This window comes from Falco naumanni, chromosome 9 (assembly GCF_017639655.2).
Source record: "Falco naumanni isolate bFalNau1 chromosome 9, bFalNau1.pat, whole genome shotgun sequence".
Taxonomy (NCBI): Eukaryota; Metazoa; Chordata; class Aves; order Falconiformes; family Falconidae; genus Falco; species Falco naumanni.
Window position 1 is genome coordinate 37,464,326 of NC_054062.1, and position 23,123 is coordinate 37,487,448.

At 37.2% G+C, this 23,123-nt stretch overlaps 1 protein-coding gene across 1 annotated transcript in view; it reads right to left on the reverse strand.

Moving 5' to 3' along the window:
- Positions 1-23,123, reverse strand: part of CABCOCO1 (ciliary associated calcium binding coiled-coil 1) — a 56,932-nt gene that overhangs the window by 14,717 nt on the left and 19,092 nt on the right. Inside the window, exon 5 of the mRNA XM_040606689.1 lies at positions 20,553-20,625. Coding sequence (XP_040462623.1) covers positions 20,553-20,625 — 73 coding nt within the window. The remainder of the gene's footprint in view (positions 1-20,552; positions 20,626-23,123) is intronic.

The window sequence follows — 23,123 nt, forward strand, 5'->3', positions numbered from 1 at the left end:
ATTTTGATTTTAGCGTTTGGCAGAATGTGAAGCAACTGTCACCACTGCCACTGGGTTTCTGTTTTTGCATTGGCCAGAAATATTCACACAGTCTTTCTCCAGCCGACACAATCCATATATATACACACACCAATCTATACCTATGTAACTGTGAATTGTTGTTTAAGCCTAGAAGGACTAACAAATCCAAAACAAAAAAATGGCTTTTAAAGAAGGAATCAATACCAAGAGCTGAAAAGAGAAAAGACCCTACTAGAGACCCTAAAGAGAAAGACCTTACCAAACACAATAGGCAATTTTTCAGTACAGTCCCTTTGCACACCCTACCTTCACATTTATAGGATTTACCAGTTTAAGTGTTCGTTGCAGGTGCTCTTTATATCATGTATGCACCCTAATAAATCATACTGGATGCACAGCTCCATGTAGAAGAAACAGAGTTGATAGGAGATACCTTTGAAAAACTTGGCCCCAAAACCAGAGGCAGGTTATTTCTCCATGACAACAAGTAGTTTAACAGATATATTTGTCTCTCAGTGGTAAATTAGTCTCAAAGCATCCTCCATCAGAGAAAGATCTTAAGGCGCTCTTATAATATGTCATTGGCAATGTGAGCACTTTAACTGGATTTTTTTACAGCCCCAAAATTATTAAAATGCTGAACTTTAAATAATTATATTTCAACCAGTGTTTTACTAGTTCTCTCCCTACCTTCTCTGATTTTAATTTTCTCACTTGTCAGCATGTCTTGGCAGTGAGAACAAGAAAGACCTCAAACCTTTGCTGATTGCTTTCCACACAATCTGATTTCTATAAATTAGAAGTTGCTGATGGGGAAGCAGACAGCAGTACCCTTTGATCAAGATACACATCTTGATCTCTTTTATCATTTTTTTTTTAAAAAACAATAATATTACAACAAAAAGAAATCATCATACAAGCTTTTCGATCAAAGTGTGTCACTGTCTGCTTCCCAGTCAACATACTGCCAGTAAATTGGCAAGGTGCCCAGAAAGAGCAGGCAGCAGCTGGTGGGTTTGATTACCATCTGTATATCCACTAATGTATAAAATATTATGTCTCCATCTAGTGGGCAACGGCATTTGACAGGAAATTGGAAAACTGGTTGGCGTCTACTTCCGTGGATGGCAGAAGGAGCTGCACTAAACTCCCCGGCAGCAGAATTCAGCTCTAAAGCTGTATTACGTTGGAAAGCCATCTAAACCAAGAAAGGCTTGGAAGCCCCACTGGTGGTTCCATCCCTGTGCTGGCATTTGCCCTTGAAATCATGTTTTCTCCAGAAGCCTTCATAGAATATCTGTTTCTGTGCTCTCCCAACAAACCAGCACCCTAGAAGTCTTAATGGCCAAAATTTGAAAATGCAGAAGAGATAACAAGGAGAGAAAGGTGAGAGCAAGGATGTCATTAATGTCCAGAGCATCTGAGCTCCTGAAACAAACAGTAAGGAGATGAATATGCCAGGAAAACGTCTTGCTTTAAGAAGAATTAAACTACAGCATATTAAAGAATTATGTGCTCCCTGACCCCGACTACTTGATGACAGGACATGCAAAATACTACATTAACTTTCTCATGTGGCTTCAGATAATAGCCTTGACTGAACAGCAACAGGGGTAACATGAGATAACCAAATCTGTTTCTCAGGAAAGTGCCATGGAAACAGTCCTTGGGACATGGATTTTAGAATCCATGTGGACACCCAAAGAAACTGAGGCACAAGCCAGCGCCGTGGCAGGTCTCTCACGGCAGACACAGGCCTAGAACAAACAGTTAATAAAAGACGAATGCTATCACACTTGTTATACCACCTTCTTTTTCATCGATTACCATCCTTTTTGACAACAACTCCGCTAGCAATGTACTGACTGGACATATTTTATGCACAGCCATCTAGTGTGAAAACTGCATCCTAATGAAGAACTATCAGTACAGCAAAATGAAATAAAAACCAACAACAAGATCATACTATTGATTTTTTCCATCCACATATGGACTAGACCTAAATTCCCTTAGCTTAAGAAATCTGTTGAGATAATTCTCAACATAGCATGCTTACATTTCATTTAATGACTTCTCTGGATGCACGATAGGTCCTAAAATAGCTCTTTTTGTCTGAATATCTTTTAATAAAGTTGTTTAAGATGCACTTTGATTTGACACACTTAAACTGGTTACAGTAAAGCATTTTCTACTTTTATCATATACTCCATTGCATTAGAAGTAAGTTTATTACTCTATAAATAATTCATTCAAAGGAATTTCAGTTTAACAGCACGTAATAGACGCAATCACTTAAGATAGCACACTGGCAAATTTCAGCTTTAAATCAGAAGTCAATCTGTCTTCATATAAAAAAAAATCAACTTATCAGAAGAAAGCATCATTTTTAAGACACTCAGGCATGAGTGCCTAAAAATGAAGTCAATACACGCCAACAACTTCTGTGCTAATTTATTATATTGCTTGTTTGTACAGGAAAGGGATGAGATTTGTTTCAATCTAATCTAGTTCCCTTAATTTCAACAGAAACTACAAGAATTAGAAATGAATGTTTTTCCCCCAACAATTTGCTGTGCTAGAAGCTTTATTTCTCAGGTCAGCACTCTCCATTTTTGATTGCTCAATGGGAGTGCCACAAGGGCTAAAAAAAGAAGGCTCTGAAACTTTAGGAAATAGAAACTGCTGACTACCTGGTGAAGGGATAATGATTTATAATATATGAATAGGGGCAATAATTGGAGAGCAGGCTGTACTCAAAAAAGCCTTAATTCACAGATCTGACATCAGAAAGTCATAATCCATCGATCTAGCATCAGAATGATGGATTATGACTTTTTAAGAACATGTAGACATGTCAGCTTCATGAGCATTCCGGGAATCGTAGTCCAAATTGTTTTACTGAGGTCATTTGAACAATTTCAGCTTTTTCCAATAAAGCTGATGCACTAATATTTTGACATGTAAAAGTTCTGTTGGATCTATTTTTTTTTCTTTCAAAACCTAAATATCCTCCAACCAAATATCGCAGGTTGCCATAACTTGTGATTCGAGAATATATTTTTTAAATGACTTCAAGTCTGTGTCATTTTTTTACAGAGATTACAACAATTTTAAATCCTAGTGGATTTTTATGTCAAAAAAGTTCTGTATTCAAATTTCGATGCAAAAAAAGCCAAGGTGCAAAGTGAGGAATTAATTACCCTGTTTTCTTTCAGGAAGCACTGACATATACTATGCACATTTCCCCCTGGACTACTGCAAAAATATCTAATTTTTGACCTCTAGCTCTTTCCTTTTTTCGACTCTGATTAGGTTTTAAACTGTTACTGCCGAATAAAGTTATATATGAATTTAGATGGAATCATTTATGAACAGAAATAATAATCTTGCAATGTGTGAATACCTAGAGGTTGAAATATGTTTTTTTATACAGAAGCTTTTGACATATTAACTCCAAAAGACATCTAGCCTTTTCAGTGAAACACTTGGAACTTCACTATCCTCATAAAAACAAACATGGGCTAAGGTTATTGAATGAAAAATTCAGAAATGTTCCAGAGATCCTTTCACTGAGCATCACATACTTATTTATAAGTAACCACAATTTCATTCCTAAGAGTCTATTACAAAATTTTCCAGTAGCATTTCCCCATTACAAATAAATGAAAACACCTATAAATTAACAACTGCTACATTAAGACTAATTCAATGGCTTAGATGGGTAAGAGTTCTTAAAAAAATGCTTTTTGCTCCAGGCAAGTGTTGAGAATAAAAAGAAAATCCCACATTAAATATAAAATATAACTAAATATTTTCAATGTATACACATATTAAAACCATAAAAAAACTGTGACTAAAACCTCTTCCAAAGGTATAAAAACTTTAAGTGTACAAGTAACAAGGGCTAAAGGGCAAAAGAAACAAACCAAACGCCAGCTTTTCATATCTCTGTTTTTCCCGCAAACTCCTTTGTATTTTGCCTAGATAGTGGAGTTTCTCGTCTAAAAGACTGAGTTTCTCCTTCTCTGGTCTTTCTCACTCTATTTCCCTTCTTACTTGTAAAATGTTTTAAAGAGAGCTTATTAATAAAGTAGTTACTTATGTGAAGCTTTTTTTTTTTTTAAAAAAAAAAAACAAGAACCAATTTTTGTGTATGTACATAACTAAAACCACTATGGAAAGGAGAAGTCAAAGGGCTCATTCACAATGGTTGAAATAGCTTATTTCCTTAAAAACCATGTACATCGAGCAAAGGCATCCTGGGTCCAGCCTCAGCCCAGGTTTCAAAACAATGAACCAAAGGAAGAAAAAAGTTGTGGAACAGTACCCTTTAAGGCCTCAGGAGTTCAGAGAACAAAAGGGAAAAATAATGCACTTTTTACAACAGTAGACAGAAGCAAATTACTTCATTTTGTCAACTAAATATGAAGTGGCTAATAAAAATCATGGCCATGTTGCACACACTCCTTCCTCTAAACACACCTAATTTTCTTAGAGGTCTCACATAAAGGGATCACACCACTGAAAAGCATCTGCATCTTTCGAAAAGCCTTAAACACCACCACCACACAACTGATCAAAAGAGAAAGTACCTCATTTGATTAACTTTACTGGGGAATTAACTTTGGCAGGCTGTAATTACTCATCTGGAAGGCAGTCATGAGGACACCGTGGCCAACAGCTTTCTGCTTGTGATTTATACGCTTGAGGTAATGACAAGTGGTCAGGATATCAGTTTTGCAGCTTCCTTCAAAGAGCCTGTTGTGCAGTGCCTAGCAGCATCAAACTAGGATCACCACTACTTCAGCATCAAACCATCTTCTATCTGAATTTTCCTTGGATCCTTTCCGACCTAGTATTTACCCAACTCAACTCAATCAAACTTATGACATCAAATGAGACCAAGTAGGGTGGCTACAATCTTTCTGACCTTTCCAGACTGAAGAATGAATACAGCCCTTAGGACTGCACGCAGGGGAAGACAGGAGCCTGGTAAAATTGGTATCTCCTGATTCCTCCTCTTCTTTGGACTTAGGCTTTAGTCCTACCTCTTTTCCTGTTATGAAACTGGTTGTATCCGTCCCTTGTCTCCACTGACACCACTAATTCATTTCATATATATTACGAAGCAGCAGTCAGATGTTAACTTTCTGTCTTTAATGATGTGTGCTTGAACCAATGACCTTGAAGTGAAAGGCTCTGTAGATCTTTAGCATTCCCTCGATACTCCAGGCCCCTTTATTCATCTAGTTTATAAGCAAAACCTGTGTGCAAAAGGAACGCTTACTCACAATTACTATTATGATCGTTCTGCTGTGGCAATACATTGCACTGAAAAAATATGAATGATAAAATGCATGGGTTAGTGAAGTTTAAATCAAGCAAATGTTTAATATTAAGCCATTTCATCTTTTTCCAAAGTTCGGCAAATTTATTACAAAGCATTGGAATTGCACTTCAAGCCCTAAGGCTTGCAGTGTTGGAGCCTGCCTGATTAATGTAATTAAAGAACGGCATAGTTCAAAATTTATTAAAAATTAAATATATGTGGCCTTATTGTTTACTTCCAACTGACAGCATGATTTCTAGCTAAAAATTTGCGCTGCTTAATACCTAACAAGTAGTTAAAGCACATCCCCTTTCTCCTGCTGTCCATGTGATTAAAAGAGCAGAGGTTAGACATGGCAATAAAAAAATAATAATTGGGGAATTCTATTTTTGGTCACAGTGGTGCTTAGTTCTCCCTTCTCATTTTTACAATAAGCAGGTGCTGCTGAAGAGGTGGAAAGTCTCATGGCAGGAGGGCATCAACCTGAAGAAGGGTAGGAAAAGGTACCCTGGGACAGTCTTCCTCCCTTCCACAGTCATTAAGTATCTTGTATTGCATTTTTCCATCTAAGTCAAGACCCAGCTTGCACGAGGAGCCAAGTTATATGAATTAGGCTACTAGATACACATAGCTTGTGAGGCCTGATCCAGAGTAATGTTCAATGGGTACAAAGCTGGCAAGTTTATGTGGTGTAAAAATACTCTCACACAGTGCTTTTGAGACACTTGCAAGTGCATGGCCAGCAAATGCTGGCTGGCTAGCGTACTGAGGGATCCCAGAGGTCCAAGAGGCAGGTTTTATGGGACAGAAACCTGATTTTCTTCACTGTGAAGCCACAGTAAAAAAGCTTACTTATTCTGCAAATGTTGCCTGCATATCTCCATTTTCTCCTGCAACAATTCTGCAATTTCCTTCAGCCAGTGTACTGATGAGCAGCCCCTCCCAGTACATGAGGAGGAAAGTGAATGAAAAAATTAAAACAAGTTGGCAAATGTACCTATATATACATATTTCATGTTAGCACAGTTATGCTTTAGAAATTATGGCAACAGCAATAGAATTCTGCTGCTGTGATCATGGATAATCAAAGCAAGTGAAAAAAAAGTCAGTGCTGAAATATTTTCAAAGGTATGAAAGTCTTTACTGTTGTGTAATTTAAATTTACTTGCCATTACTTGAAATTTCCTTTCGGCTGCGTGATTAGAATTTAAATGCTCCCAAACAATATTAACAAATATAATTCCTGTTATATTGTAGAAATACCACAGCAACCTTCCCTTAATGTTGAAAACTAACTAGGCTCCTTAATTTATTACAGAAAATACAAAGCAAAATTAGTTAAAATGTTTTGAATATGAAGTCTTACTTGTGAATGAGCCACAAGATGAACTAATACAGCACTTTCTACTCCATTTATATGGACACACACATCACAAAGTTATAGCAGTATTCTATACAACTGTAAGTATGGGATGTTTTCATTTTTGCAAGAATATATTTGAATTTAATAGTTTTCAGTTTGAGGCTCCATTTTGCTACCATTAAACACTATGGTAATGTAGTGTCTATTTGAGATAAAATCATAGTAGATCCCCTGAAATTACTTGGGTACAGTAGATGGAGATACCTGAATTGGATTGTAAATCCTAATGGCACATTCAAAATTTATACCTGACAGCAGTAAATGAAGAAGAGACATTAAAAGCTTTTTCATGGGTTATGCCATGATGAATTTGTCCAAAAGTCCCCACCTCAACAATTTCTTTAATTTTAGAATTTGAGATAACATTGATGAGTAGAAATTACTGTTCCCTGCAGATGGAGTTCAACAGAATATTAGTGTCACATTGAAGTTTTTATGCAGCCCAAGTAAACTGGGTGTTAACAAGGAACTAGTTGACAGAGTCAATCTGACCACCAGGTAAAAATGAAGCTGCAACACCCTGCTGCACCAATGCTGTTTATTGTAGCATTGGGCAAGTTTAGTGTACTTTTAACAAGAACCTTTATTTACTCCCCCTGCCATACCGAACTTACTGGACTTGACACACAGAATCCTGTAAGTGGCACAAATCTATAAAAATGGCCTTTTATACAACTGAATTCCAGAGTAGGGTTTAGTTTGTTAACAGTCATGCTACCTTTTCTTTGCTCTTCATCCATTCCTCCCCAACTGAATTGGAAGGAAAAGGCAAAATAAAAATAAAACAATAAAATTCTATATTTCTGTATAGGTTGGAGTTATTGATGCCTATCTGATTGAGCAGTTAATTTTGCTTCTAAAAGTGGTAGTACATTAACAGATAAGTGTTAAGGAAGAAAACAGGTTGTCTCTTTAATTGCATTCACTACAAAGTGGAACAAGAACAATTCATGTTATAGTCTGCAAAGTGGTAAATGTATTAAAATGGTAATCAAGCACTGAAAAACTTTAGTGTCTAATTCCCAATTCCCAGAGCAACCCACAGTCCCTTGTTTAATATACCATGTCCTGTTGGCCATTTAACGCACTGTCTTCAAACTTCCCTGTTTCCTAAAGAAGCTCCCTTACTGCAGACTTCTACATTTTATTCTAATGCATATGGTTTGCTGCTTATTAGTTTGTGTAATGTTCCCGCTACTATGAAAGAAAAAAAATCCACAAGTTCTCATTTTATCTTGTGCTTGTCAGATATTAAGATTCTCCTAGTCTGTCAGACTTCTAAGCTTGTCTAATGTCTGTCATTTGTATCCAAAATTAATAAAGTCTATCCATGCTGTATGATTTTTCAGTTGCTCTGATTCTGATTATACACAATAATTTGTAATTTAAATTCACAAAAAATGTGGCAGTGTAGCAATGTGTTTGCAATGTCAGTTTTTAAAGGCTTGGCCTTTATGACTCTGATACCAAAGCCCTGTTCTTTCCGCTCATTACAAAGTTCCAGTAATGCTTGGACTGACCAATTACTTCTGGTAATTTGATTATGTACCCTCTTTCTTTTATTATTTACCCATTTAACTGAGGATTGATCAGAACAAAGACAGACAATTAAATATGCTGCAATAAAATCAGTATGAATAACAAGAGTAGGAACTGAAGTTAAACCAGCAGTAGTTAGGAAACATGGAGATAAGACTGAAATCCTGTCTTTAACTTCTCCTATTGTGTTTTGCTGTGCCATGGTTGCAAAGAAAAGGATATTATTTTTACATTCAGTAATTCAGAGAGCTATATTTCCAAGTGCAGCAAGGAAGAAGGGACAAAAGATAAAATCTCTGTCACGTCAAAATGAGCAATGTTTGGTTCCTTACTTCCATCTTGACAATTTCTTGATTTCTCAAACAAAATGTTATTGCTAAACAGAAATGAATGGTTCAGTACTGAGTTACATACCAGCATGCATGCACTATCAATAGACTCAAGGGGTCATTCTCAAAATGGACAGAAATGTAATGACATTTTTAGAAATCCCACCGGAGGGCACCACAATGCATCACTGGTATGACTTAAAAAAAAAAAAAAAAAAAAAAAAAGCAAAAAAAAAAGCCTCTAACCCTCACTTTCTTTTAATCTAGGCCTGCAGGGATAACAGTAATGCTCAAAATTGAAAATAGTCCCCTGCAACAAGCCTAAGTAAGGGTAAAACCTTGAAATACTTCATTTGAAATACGATCATTACCAGTAATTTAACATTTCTCCAAATGTAAATCTTCAACTACATCCTAACTGCTGAAGAATACAAAAAGCTGGCAAAGTATCTTCCTTAGAACAAAAGAAAATCATTAAGAGTCCTAAATGTATAACAGACAGAGATGAAAATGATAAATGGGTGTCATGAATACAAAATGAATGCTAAGAAAAACTCTGAGAGAATGTTAGGCAGATATTCGAAGTAGAATAAGCTCTAAGGAACATCCCTATCACTCCTCTGTTTTATTAAACAAGAGTACTACACGTTGTCAATGGTTGCAATGTATTGCAAAGCTATTCACAACACACATTCAGTGAATCTGAAGATACAGACCTGAATTCCAGCCTGGTAGTGCCTGAAACTTGCCCACAGCCTTGAGCAATCCAAAATTCCCCCTGCACTCGGCACGGCACTGGCGAGGCCGCCCCTGGAACGCTGTGTCCAGCTGTGGTCCCGCACGGCCAGAGGGACGCAGAGGGGCTGGAGCATGTCCAGAGCTGGGCAGGGGCTGGGGAAGGCGCTGGGGCACCCGTGGGATGGGGGGCGACTGGGGGGGCTCAGCCTGGAGAGGAGGGGGCTCAGCAGGGCCCTTATCGCTCCCTGCAGCTGCCTGACAGGGGCTGTAGGCAGGGGGGGTCGGGCTCTGCTCCCACGGAACAAGGGACAGGACAAGAGGGAACAACCTCAAGTTACGCCAGCGGAGGTTTAGATTGGATATTAGGAAAAACTTTACTGCAAGCACGGTCAAGCATTGGAACAGGCTGCCCGGGGAGGTGGTGGAATCACCATCTCTGGAGGTGTTTAAAAAATGCATAGATGTGGTGCCTAGGGATGTGGTTTAGCGATGGACTTGGCAGTGCTGGGTTAATGGTTGGACCTGATGATCTTAAAGATCTTTTCCAACCTAAATGATTCTATGAATCTATGAAAATTCAAGACTTCTCAAGCACGGGATGTTTTTGCAACTCTGAGACCATATTTGGACGGCCTTGCTATAAATGAAGCACACAACATTCATCTTTATCACTTAGAATCTATGCCATTTCCTTAGACTGTATTCACAACCCAAATCTGATTTGCACAGTCAAACTACAGAACAACTGCACGGAAGACGTTGTTCCTTGTGTAGCATTATCTAAGTAGAACAGAGACAACAAAACTTTTACCAAGCATGTGAATTCTAACACTGAGAAAACAGTAATACATGTAGTAGCATGTAATGCATGTAAAATGTTCTGTCCTGTGAGAGCAGTAACAGTATTTTCTGCATTTTGCAATATTGTTGGATTCTTGTAGAACCAACCAAAAAGATCAGAAGGACCACTCATCATAAAAATTGGAGAGCACAATGTTAATGTGTTTCAGCTGAAAACATCTATGTTTGGGTTTTATCCTGGACACAGCACCATTTGCAATGTGACTCTGCAGAACGTATGCAGGCTCTGGCACAGGCTTTGCAGTCTGCGGCAAAGGCAAAATTTGAGGGTAGAATCAGTCAGGGGAGGGAGGGGCAAATAAAGTTCATACAAATAATCACCACCTTAGCATCTCAAGGTCAGCCAAAGATTCTGCCCATTCTTACAAGGAAGAAAAAGCAAACACTATGTATAAACAACTAAGTATTCCTCCTCAGCTCTTTTAAGCTGGTCAAGAGGAGACTCAGGATGACTTCACTACCAAATCTTCAACAGTGCAATGGCAAGCCAACCCATAAAATACTTCAGATAATAGTCTTAATCATGAAACTCCAAAAGACTCCAGCTGCTGTCTTTGCAAGCTCACCCTGAGGAGATACAGTACAATCCAGCTATTACGTTCTTCTTCTGAGCATCATAAGTGGAAATACATAATAAAGTCTTAGCTTCTATCAGCAACGCAGTGGATTTGAGGGAGACTCACAAAGTGTGAGGTTAGTTACGGCTGGTGAAAGTTACAGATAGGAACCTATTTCCCAAAACAGAAGAACAGAAGATAGTGAACCTGAGTGGACTAGAGCTGGTGGAAGCTGGCCGTCAGCGCACACTGAAACAGGGGATTGGAAGAACAAAATTTTCCCCTCTGCTCTGTCACTAGCATCCTGTAAATGACTCCTGCTTCAGGATTAAATGGTGAAAGAAACAGTATAGGAACTTGTCATGGCCCCGTTCCCTCCTATCTGCATAGCTGCACATGGGCTATCTCAGCTTACCACAGGGAAAGGAGGGCATGGAGAGTGCACTAAGCCCAAGTATATGGCTCTTCTGGTATCATTTGGGAGCTTCTTCCCATATTTCTGGTGCCTCATAATATTATTGCAGTATACTCAGACTCTCATGAAAGAATCAAACATTATGCTTTGAATAAAGTCCATCCCTTTGCCAAATGTTTTCCCCATTTAAGCCCTAATAAAACCATTCTGAGTTATTACGCTGAACCTAAATGGTGTCAAAGTCTTCCAAAAGTCTAGCAAGCTACAAAGAACAAATAATACAAATGTTGAAGAAAACAATTGTTTTGTTAATGCTCTATTTACATAGGCATTTTATCCATCTGTATATTTAGTAAGCAAGGCAAATTAATGCAAAGTATTGCCATTTCCTAAATGTGGAAAAAAAACACCCAGTAAAATTAAAAGAAGGCTCCCCCCAATCTGCCTTTCTCCGCTCCATTCCAGATAGACACGCACACCTCCCCCGTAGCCAGGAACCATGAAGTAACTGGAGAGGATTCTTCACAGACAGATGTAATTTATAACAAAGACAGGAAAAGGCAACCCTAACTCAGAGCTTGCTGCCCTTCCTATAAAGTTCACCTCCTTACCAAGAAAAAGCAGAGAATAATTTGTTTGCTTTCTGTACTCAACTCCTTTTTCTTTTATTGTGAAAAGTTTCCATTGTCCTTTTATGTTTTGATTATTGAGTAAGTTTAAAGACTTGCCAAATAGCCCTAGATTGTTAACAGACCACCACTATTTAATTTTGAATGCTTTAACAAAATAAAGGCACAGTTCACATTAATATTCTATGCCCTCATTTTATTTATTATCTTTTCTTTGAAATTTAAACAATTTTCCTAGCTAAGGTTTATTAAATGTAAGCCTAAGTAGCAATATAAGTTACCTCATATACCAACCAGAGATCCTATAAAACTCAGCATTCTAATTAGTAACACCACATTTTGCTGAGCTTAGCATATTTATAGGAAATCAAAATAACATTTTATGAATTAAATATCCAAATACATCAGCTTCAATGTTCAGTAAAAACACTTTATGTTGTATCTTATGACAAGTCATAAAATTCAAGGTGAAATTAGAAAACATACACTCTTACTGGTGCATTTTTAGAAGAGACTTTAAAGGATTGCAAAACTTGTCTGTTATTTAGACTTTGGATACATTTGTCCGTACAACACCAACAAAAAGGATGAAAAATTATAAAAAATATATTGATTTATAAATCATCACAGTAAAAATGTGCCATGCTGTTTATTTATATGAATAAGGTCAACATGTTATTCATAACATAAGGTCACAAGATGTATGAATTTGATACATAAATATTTACCCATGGGGATACATTCCCATGAAATATCACATCACTTGTCCATTCCACAGATAGTTTTATGAATATAATCTAATCTTCATGATGATGAGAAGCTGCAGATAAGGTAGGGAGTACAAAAACATTTGTATACTGTAGTATAAGTTCATGGATTTCTGCCTGCCAATTAAAAAAAATGATGCTGGAAATATTTGAAATAGAGCAATTGTTCTGGCAAACCACTCTTCACTAAGTCACACCAGACCAGCAACTGGCAGACAATTTAAAAAAAAAAAAAAGCAGCTGAATTTGAACTAGCAAAATATAAATGAAACACAGTACCTTCTTTAATAACTCCTCAATCCATGCTATGTTAATGGAAGAATTTAACACTGAAAATAGTATTGTTGTGCAGCAGACATAATGCATTAGGTTCATTGAAGTAAAATGTGTCATTTTTTTGGGCAGATTCCTTACAAATGTTATTCTTTGACTTACCTACCTACAAAATTAGGATGGACTTTGCGCAAATTACTTTCTGCCAACATGCCAGCAGCAGCCTACCTGGTTCTCACCAGCTTATATACAAAGCTCATTCAACACAGTTTGCCACATTGGCTGACCTAGCAACCTATATTCCTGGCTCTCTAACAGCATGCCTTATGGACAGCTGAGGGCACACTGCAGACCCCAGGATCACGTGGACCTTGCTCTGGCAGAGCCAGCTACACTGTATGGCACCAGGATGGAGCTTGGGCTCTGAAACAGTCTTCAACAGCACTGCTTTGGTGTGAGGGAGTTTAAAGAGAGATGCAAGAATAGCAATTCTGTTAAAAGTGTTTATTTTTTGTTTTAAACTGGAATTAAATCAAACTGCAAAAATCTCAGAATCATCTGTGAAGCAAAATTACCAGTCTTTGCTCAGCTCCAATTATTTTGTTTTATGCTGGTCAAGTAAAACAAGAACTCCCATAGGGCATCAACAAGAGTACATTATTCAGGAATACTAAAAAAAACCAAACCAAAATTCATACCCTAATAGTCTACCTTTGGGTACTTTGCTAAGCCATTTTAAAATTTCCCCAAGCCAATACATTTCTGCCAATCTTATTGTCTTCCACGATAATTTACATATTGATTGATAAATACTTTTAAACACGTGCTATAGTTTTCTGATATAGCATTTAGTCATCTGGATCTTACAACATACCAATGAACAGCAGAAACATGCTGTCATTAATATGCTGTCTGCCCTTTCAGTCAAAGCCTACAATTCCTAGTTGACCTGCATTCCAGCAAGTAAATAAGCCATCACTGCTGTTATCAGAACTATGTATGTTTACGTACATACACACACACACAGAGATCAAGCCACTTTCTAAATGAATAATTAAAATCTCAGAGAACACATCTGTGTATATATTAATTCCTGCGGAGTTCCAGAAATGTTTTACTGCTAATAATTCAATTTTTTTCCTCTGTCTCTTATTTAACACCATACAGTCAGAAAATGTGATGCTTTGTCTACTGTACAACTGAAATAAAAAGTTATCAGCTTCACTTTTTTTTTCCTCTAGTGTCTTTAGCTTTTCATCTTCTAGACTGCTGTGAGCAATGCAACCCCAGTCACTTCTGAGTTTAACTCTGTGTATGTGAATAGGTCCATTGAAATAAAAGTTCCCAAGTGCTTAAAAAGAGGCACTTGTTTAAATGCTGGCTGGGTCAGAACCATAGCATTCAGCATACGGAAAGCATAGCCTATGTCAGCTATTTGGCATTTTTCCTGCCTGAACGTTTACTTTCATGACTTCATGCATGTTACTGAATTAAAAAGCAGATTTGTTTTATATTTGATGTTTCCTAAGAAAATAATTTAAAACCCATCTTGTCAGTCATTCTCTAAAGCAAGATTTGTAAAAGTACCCAGCACCAGCTTACAAATTCTACTCTCTGAAGCTCTCACTGGCTTTCAGGACATCACAATTCAGGTACCAAAACTCAGGAATGTTAAAATTGCTGTAGAAGACCACCAGCATGTGGCTGACAAGGAAACCTAACTGTTAAAGGTCAGTGTATCTCCACTACTGGCAACTGAGTATACCAAAGACAATCTTAGAAAAACAAGGATGGTTTCTGCTGTGCAAGGTGCGCTTAAAATATTTCAAGTAACACTGCATACAATTCCAACAGACTCCACTATTCATTCAGATTAATCACAAGTCCTTCAGGATCTCTCTGGTTATAGCCAAAGAAAGCTTCAAGATCAAAGGTCTGAATATCAGTGATTTTTGTCACAAAACCCACTGGCTCTCCAGCTGCTTACCTCAGTAATCTGGTCTTGGGTACTACACAGTTCTGTAACGGACATCAAAAATTTCCCCTCAGACATCAAAAGACCAAGTACCAGTTTGCTAGTTTAAAACATTCATAATTGTAAAATCCTGAAGCTGTAGTTTTGATATTCATAGCAGTAAAGGCTTGAGGAACACATTTTGAAGAAAAAAAATAAATAAGGACGTGGAAATTAAAGAAAAATGGGATACAACATAACGTCAGTTTATCAAAGATACACGATGGCAGACTATTTTCATAGTTTATTTAATAAGATAACTAATTTTCTAGACAAATGTGAGAGACATGATCAGTTCATGACAGGGCAGGAATATCATATGGATGGGACTGAATAACCTTGAAAACTATTCACTCTTGTATTCAATGACAAATTATGAGGTGACATTGTAGGGACATAATTTTTTTAAAACCTACTGTGCACTGGGAGTACCTCAGCTGGAAAATACAGTAATAAAGGAGAACCAGAATAGCAGACCTAGGATGAGACAGCCACATGATACAGGTATAAAATGTGATTCTAGGACCTATCATGTAGGCTGTTCCCAGTAGATAAAAAAAGGCACTATTGATATTGTACAAGGCCTTGCTTTTATCTCAGCAACAATTTTATGTTAGTTTGGTCACTTAGGTTCAAACAAAACTGATTTAAAGTGGAACAATTACAGAAAAAGGCCAACAGGATGACTAGAGGCTGGTACGTATGTAAGAACGCATGTATCAAAAGCCTACCTTAAAAGCAAAGATTAGAGAAGGCTGGCTTTTCTACTTTAGCTAAATGAAGGCTGACAATAAGATTGCTGCCTCATTATACACTAGAAAAATAAACACCGGGGATGGAACAAGAACTGAAGGTCAATACGGGCACAAATTGGCACAAGGACAAATGCACGTAAGCTTGTCATGAATACGCTTAGACTGAAAATCAGAAGTTTTATGACCATTACAGAAACCAGGCACCAGGGCAGCTTTCTAACTGGAAGAGCAAAGACAAAAAAGTTAACTTTTTGAGACAGACTTTGACAAGTTTCTGAAGAGGATTTTATGTTTTTCTATGAGAAAGTGACTCTATAGCTGACAAGCGAAGACGCCTCTTCTAGTCCTGTGTCCTATGTTCCTTCCAAGCAGACTTGATGTCTTTGCCATGGTGATATTTACAAAACAACGCTACAGAAAATCAACTCCGTGGTTTTCAAGCATTACAAATATCTGAAACCTCCAAGCTTTGAAAAGCATGCACTCCATTAGCTGGGGAATGAATCTCTCTAGTGTGAACTGATATGCTTATGGCAATGTTCTGGTTTCATAAATCTTTAAGTGCAGTTCTCAAGAAACCATTGAGCAAATTTGTTTAAACAATGATTGATTAACCAATCTAAATATGCAACACCTAATGAGGATTACATATCAAAGTCCCAGACTTTGGGTCTTTTGCCATCAGAAAAAAAAAGGCTTTATTAGCTTTCAAATAGTATATTCTTCCTATCCACCCTCTTAAATTCAAACACAGAAGGGATTTTGTTCAAACTTTCAAAAAAAACCCAACCCACAACTACATAAAGACCAGACATAGTCCAAAAGCTTAATGTTTCAGAAAGTAAGGAGTAAATGGAAAGCAGGCATTAATGGAAACTGTTTTGGAACTCTAAGTACAGAGGATGATATCTAGTGACTGCTATAATACTGAATCTGCACTGCCATTAAACTTAATCTTCGATATTTTTATTGCAACCTGACCCACTATGACATCTCTAAAGAAAATTACATTGTACACTACTATTTCAAGAAGTCAAACTTAGCTAGTCATCTGGGCCATAAAATAGCAGATTACTCCATCAGGCTGGCTAAAGCAACTAGGAATAAAACTAGATTTACCAACCACATTATTTTTATTAGGAAATGTTTCAAAGCAGACATAATCCCAAAAGACCTTAGCCTCATTCCATCCAAAAATACACAACAGAGAGCAGCAAAAACATGAACTGCAGTATAAGGGTACAATTTGTAAATGTGAGCAAAAAATACAAGATATGCTGTAATATATCATCCTATCAAAGAAAAATAAATTAACTGAACACAGAAATAGAAAAGAATAAAAATTTCTACACAATTTTTGTATGAACAATTTAAACCTTTGTTACAAGATCTGGCGTGTTAATACAAATTGCTCCATTGATTCCCTGCACATCAAGATACAGTCTGTACTCCTTTTGGTTTTTTGAAATTGCAGGCTAATATAGGTGTACTAAATGACAGCTAGAGAGTAAAACCTCCAGAATGGGCAAAAGGATAAAACAGTATCTTTAACAATATTCCTGAAGAACTCTGGTATGTTAGCACTACGAGCATTTTATTTTGGATCATAGCCACAGAACAGCTAAAGCACTGCTTCTTCTGTAATCATTCTAAATGTGGGGAACGGCTCATAATAGTAACAGAAAAAAAACAACAAATCTATTTGGCAATCTTAACACTTCTCAGTAATTCCTTGTACCGTCATGTTTTCTAACAGGTATTCATGCATACATAATGTATAGGTCTTTGTAGATCTGGAATCAAGGAGAAGCAAGGGATTTGATAGCTGGAAAGGCAAGCTTTAAATTTTAAATACTGCCAATGTAGGTTAGATGTGTGATGTGTGTTTTACCATCTAACCAAGCATTCCCATCTTTCAGTTTTAACCTTTTTTTTTTCCTAGGCAATCTGATCACCTCAGGCAGTTTGGTTTAAAGGCTTCAGCCAATGTAAAAATATATTTAAATTAGCCTGGCACTTGTTACCTTTTTTTTTTAAGACTATAATACTGTCTGCATTTTACAAAGGTGGTTCTATTATGCTAACTGCATCAAATGCAGAATATTAATCAGACTGTGAAGCTCCACTAATTATATGCCACATTTAGATAACTTAAATTTTGTTAAGTGGCATAGCCACAGATATTGTATGCATAATCTGAGTTTTGAGTCATTTCCCTTTTCTTGTCTGATTTTATTCTACACAGGAAATGACAGGGTCATTTGGAAATAACTGCAGTGAAAGATCAAAAAGGAAACCTGATTGAGAACACTGTGTAATTGCCTGTGCTAGAGAAAAAATAAAATCCAATGAGTTTACAATCCATCGCTACAAGATTTCTCTGGAGAACACATACTGCGGTTTCTCTTAAAGGATATCCATTACAACACTAAGTACTGCTTTTATTTGTTGTAGCTCCATCTCTTTGAAAGAAGAGGTCTTCTCGTTAGGCTATTGGTCTTTTATTCAGTAGGTAATACTTTCAGCACATGTGGAGCACAAATTTACTCACTGAACTAAAGCAAGCTATTTCAGCTGAAGCAAGTAATTTCACTGACTTGTCTCAAAGTCTTCATTTGCAAAAAGAGATAATATTGTAATTAAGCTCTTGGAGCATCATAGTTCTTGTTATTTGGGTAAATCTGGCCATTACAATTTACAGTCTCCCATTCCAAAAGAACACACTTTTATTGCTGGAACTAAAAGAAAACTTTCTAGATATTAGCAGTGCTCAGCTTAGAGTAAGGATCATATCCAGCTGTGGGCTGTGCTGTGTCTATATGTTTGGGGTTTTTTTGTTTGGTTTTGTTTTTGGTTTTTTGGGGGTTTTTTTGGCAAGACATTGATCTAAATAGCAAGACAGCAGTCAGCCTTTCAGCATAGATTTATCATCTACTTTCAGCATGCAGATATCTCAGTCCATCTCCTGCCCCCTTCTGTCCCCTAAGCAGGTGCACTGCAGAGCACACGACTCCAGGCGTGCTCCTGCCATACTCATACACACCAAACCCCATCAGCCCTACTAACTTGTCAGGGTTTGAGCTGTGCATCTAAGGGACTGCAAAAATAGAAAATAATGTTCTCCTTTATGGATAAGCATTTCTAAATACAACAAAGTTGTAGCAAAAGAACTTGAAGTCTGGGTTGGGTTCACCTCTCATCACATTTTAACACACAAAGCAAGTGCAAATAATGCCATAAATTTGTACGTGTAGCTTCAGTACCTTAAATTGTTACTTACTGAAGACCAGTGTATCACCCTATCAAAATAAACTCTGCAGGAATGTAAGTATTGATTTTCTTGGGGATTGCAGTTTGGTTGGGCAAATAAAAGACTCTCTGCCATGGAACTCAGAGTACAAAATAGATGGGTTAAACTGAACTGGCGCATAGGTAAGAAATGGCCATAAAAGAGTTATGGCTAAAAATTGTCATGAAGGTTTTTGTGACAGTTATAATTGTAGATTACACTTGTTCCTTTGATGGATCATCACTGAAGTAATTCATAGAAACACATTTCTGCCATTCCCTAGTGGAGGTGGTACCTTCAGCAGAAGCAGCAGTCCCCAGCAGGCAGACTGCACAACTACTCTTCTGTGGCTGGGACAGTGTACACTGATCTCAGCCACCCAGAAATGGGTTTTAAAAAAACACAAAGATATTACTTTTAAGCTAGTCTACAATTGATAAGATACATTACCCAAATTTACACAAGAAATTACTTAATCAAAGCCTCATTAAAAATAATTTTACCAATTAGAAAGTGCTAACCAGCCGCTGATCTGATTAGCTAATATAAAAAAACAACCCTAACACAGTAACACTGAAATCCTGCTCTACTTATGTAATGACAGTTCTATCACTGATTTCATTATAGTTGGAATTTCAACCCACCTAACAAATGATGAGAATAATTCCCAAATATTTGCATCCATGACAAGAAAAGTCCTTCTTTTTTAAAATATGGCAACAGCCATATAGCAAATAAAAGCAACACAGAAAGAAATTATCCCACATCATTTACAGAGTCAAACCACCAGCTTAAAGTGTAAAGAAAATCTTCCAGTGCATTAATTTTAACTTCACTGTTTACTGATAAACTAAAATATAAGTGCCATCAAAAAAATTCTACTACCATGCCTCTCTGAGCAACCAGTTGTCTCCTAATATATATTATCAATGTAAATTATTTCCCATGTATTGTATCATATATCCTCAAAACACACAGTCAGGCTAAAGGAAGGTTTATTTGATGAATTTAATCTGTCCATTTGATTAAAGGCCACATCCTGCATCAATGCATTCTCCTATGTATTTCTGCACATATAAGTTAGAATACATGGTAAAGTTTACAGTCAAGCCAGTTCACTATTATTAACAGAATGCTTTCAAAATGCTGAATTTCTAGCTAGCTTGTTTCTTTACAGTCAATATACTTAACTGTTGGTGGCAACAGTAGAAAAAACCCTCTACATACACATGCATACATAAATATCAGGACTGTGGTCAGTCTAGGCTTGGTGCACAACCTTTTCTGATTTTGACTGCTGCTTTTAAAGTAGTCAGGCTCATGCATTGCTAATTCAAGTTACATGCATCAACTTATAAATACACACACAAAAGTATTCCTGATTTAACACAACTAACATCTTAACCAAGCAATACATTTACACTTTTTTGAAATCCAAAATTAGTTTTGAATATAAGGATCAAAACATCTAACTTGTATTCTTTAATCAGCCATTTTACATTAGTAATGCAGTAATGTTGACATGAAGTTGCTTTGAGCAATATAAAACATATGCCATGGTGCATTCATTAAATAACTCTACATAATGAGTTCCATCTCTATAAATGACTTACCTCGTTACTTATCACCAGTTTTTCTCTAGGACTGTGGAAGAGGTATTCATATAGTTTATAGTGTCTAAAGAAGCTGGAAAACAAGAGAACATAGTACTATTACAGCTGTAAGTCTTTGGAAAGGTAACAATATTAAAAATTCTGTTAAACAAAGAGTTACTCTGCAGCATAGTAATATTCCAAATTTTAAAAAGAGACCATTGTTTAACTTTAGCTACAAAGTGCAGAATATTTAATTTACAGGATTAACTATCAGATGGCCATAGAAAATACAGTATGATACTTAAAAATACAACCACTTTGTCCTTATGAAATTGAACTCTGAGAAGACAAAGTTCTACTCTGAAAAAAGTAATTCCTGAAACACTTATCACCAGGATACTTATGCCTTTAGTATCAGCAATCATGGACAAGAAGGAAACAAAGCCAAATCAGCCTTCATATTCTGGGATGGGCTACCAGTCCAGGGAGCAAGTTTGATCTTGGAACATCAAAATAATGGAGAATGGAAGCATTTATTCTCTCACGGTCATGTTGCAAAATCAGCATAGCATTCCCTCAAAAAAACCCTAAAAAATTAGATTGACACATAGGAATTTTGTGTATTACAGAAAAAGTAACTTTAAGTAGACTTTCTCAATGGCCTAAAACATTTATCTTCCTTAAAATATATACGGCTTTCCTTTTCACATGTTTTAAATATTTTTCTTCCTTCTTTTTCCTAATAATGAATGATATGGCATTTGTTTAATCAGAGGTTTGGTTTGTCACAGTCCATCTGTAATAATTACTTACTCTCTTAAAATCGCAGTACAGAACTGGCTTCTGTCATGTCATTTTGACATAGGATTTAAAAATGTGATTTCACAGCAACTCCAGGTTGAAGAATGACTCCAAGAGTTTATCATACTCATGCTTGATATAGCCACAAAAGATAAGAGTAATATTTGCAGGCAGCATTTCTAACTGGTTCCTGTGCTTTCTGGCTAAGGACAGGACACAGGTTCTTAAGCGAACCATCAACCGGGACAGCAATGCCTCTTTGCTTGGCACTTGGCAAGGCCACACCTGGAATATTGAGGCCTGCTGTGAGAAGGGCTTTGGACTAGATGGCTTCCAGAAGTCCCCCTTCCAACCTCAGTTTTCCCACAGGTCTGTGAAGGTAACCACGACACCCAACATATGCAATTATCTAGCTAATGCTAAAGACCCGGCTGCTAGCTGGTGGATACCATGCTAACGCTATGAAAGCGTGTTTACAATGCCAGTGCCTGGCCACACAGCCCAGCACGGGCTGCTCTTCGACACCTGGTGCTCTCCGAGGCTCTCAGAGAGCCAGTCTCCAAGGTGCCGCCTTGGCTGGCTGTCCCACAGCCCTGGGGCTCTTCTCCCACCGGCAGCCTCGCATCCCAGCAGAAGGGCTCCACCTGCAAAGCGAGAGGCGGCTACAGTGGGACACAGGTCTCCGGGAGGTAGCAGAGAAGCTGGCTGTGGGAGTCGATGCTCGGTACCACCGTACTTTAGCTGACCATCCTTCCCTGAATCACCACTGGTACCTAGACGCAGCCACAGGTTCCATAAAATACTACAGATCAGAGACAATTTGCTATAATTTTAGCAGTGCTGAAGTGCTGACTAACGTACAGTAGTTGTTCTTCCAGCCCATAAAAGCAGCTCAGAATTAGGAGAATAAATCGGTGGCATGGCCTGCCTCTCTTGCAGGACAATGGTACATCTCCCAGCAGTTAGCCAAATGCATCTGTGAAACTTTCAAATACATTTTTACCCAAATGGGCGCAGACATCTTTGAACATATGTACAGATGCATTTTCTAATTTGGTGAGAAGTATTATGGCAGCCTCATTGAACATTTGGCTCTTTAAGTGCCGCATAAAAGTTTTATTCTACAGTTACATTTAATTCAGTCATTCAATTACCATTAGTTAAAAACATATTTGTTTACCAACTTGCATAAGAAATTTGGCTACCATAAACTACAAGTTCCCTTCCCCCAAACCCAAAGCACATAGGCAATTGATTAAGTTGTTACAATATTTGCCATTTCATTTGCAGTACATTTTTATTGCAGTTCTTCATCAAAGAATTCCTGCCGTATTTCAGTGGAGATACAGGAATTATGTTTAAGCAGACCTCAGGACTTAATTTGGAAATGACTCACACCAATTTTTGAAAATATATATCCCCTCACATACACACCTTTTATTTGGTAAAATTCTAACAGGGATTTTTTGAAAAAAGATAAAAAATATTTTATGAACATCACAGATCCACAAGAAATATCATATATATCTTTCACACTGCACTGTCAGAACTTAACATTTCAAACTTTTTTCTTTCATTTATTGCAGTTCCTTGGAAATAAACCAGATTTACCGCACCTGAAAAAGAGTTCTTCCCCTGCCTCTCTAAATATGTTATGATATTCTTTATGGACTATGTTACAGGTATAGATAATTTATAATATTCCCCAAAATATAAGTAATTACTTTTGATATTTCTGATTTTTGTTTATTTTTTTTTAATCAGAACTCTGTTCAACCTGGCGCCCTT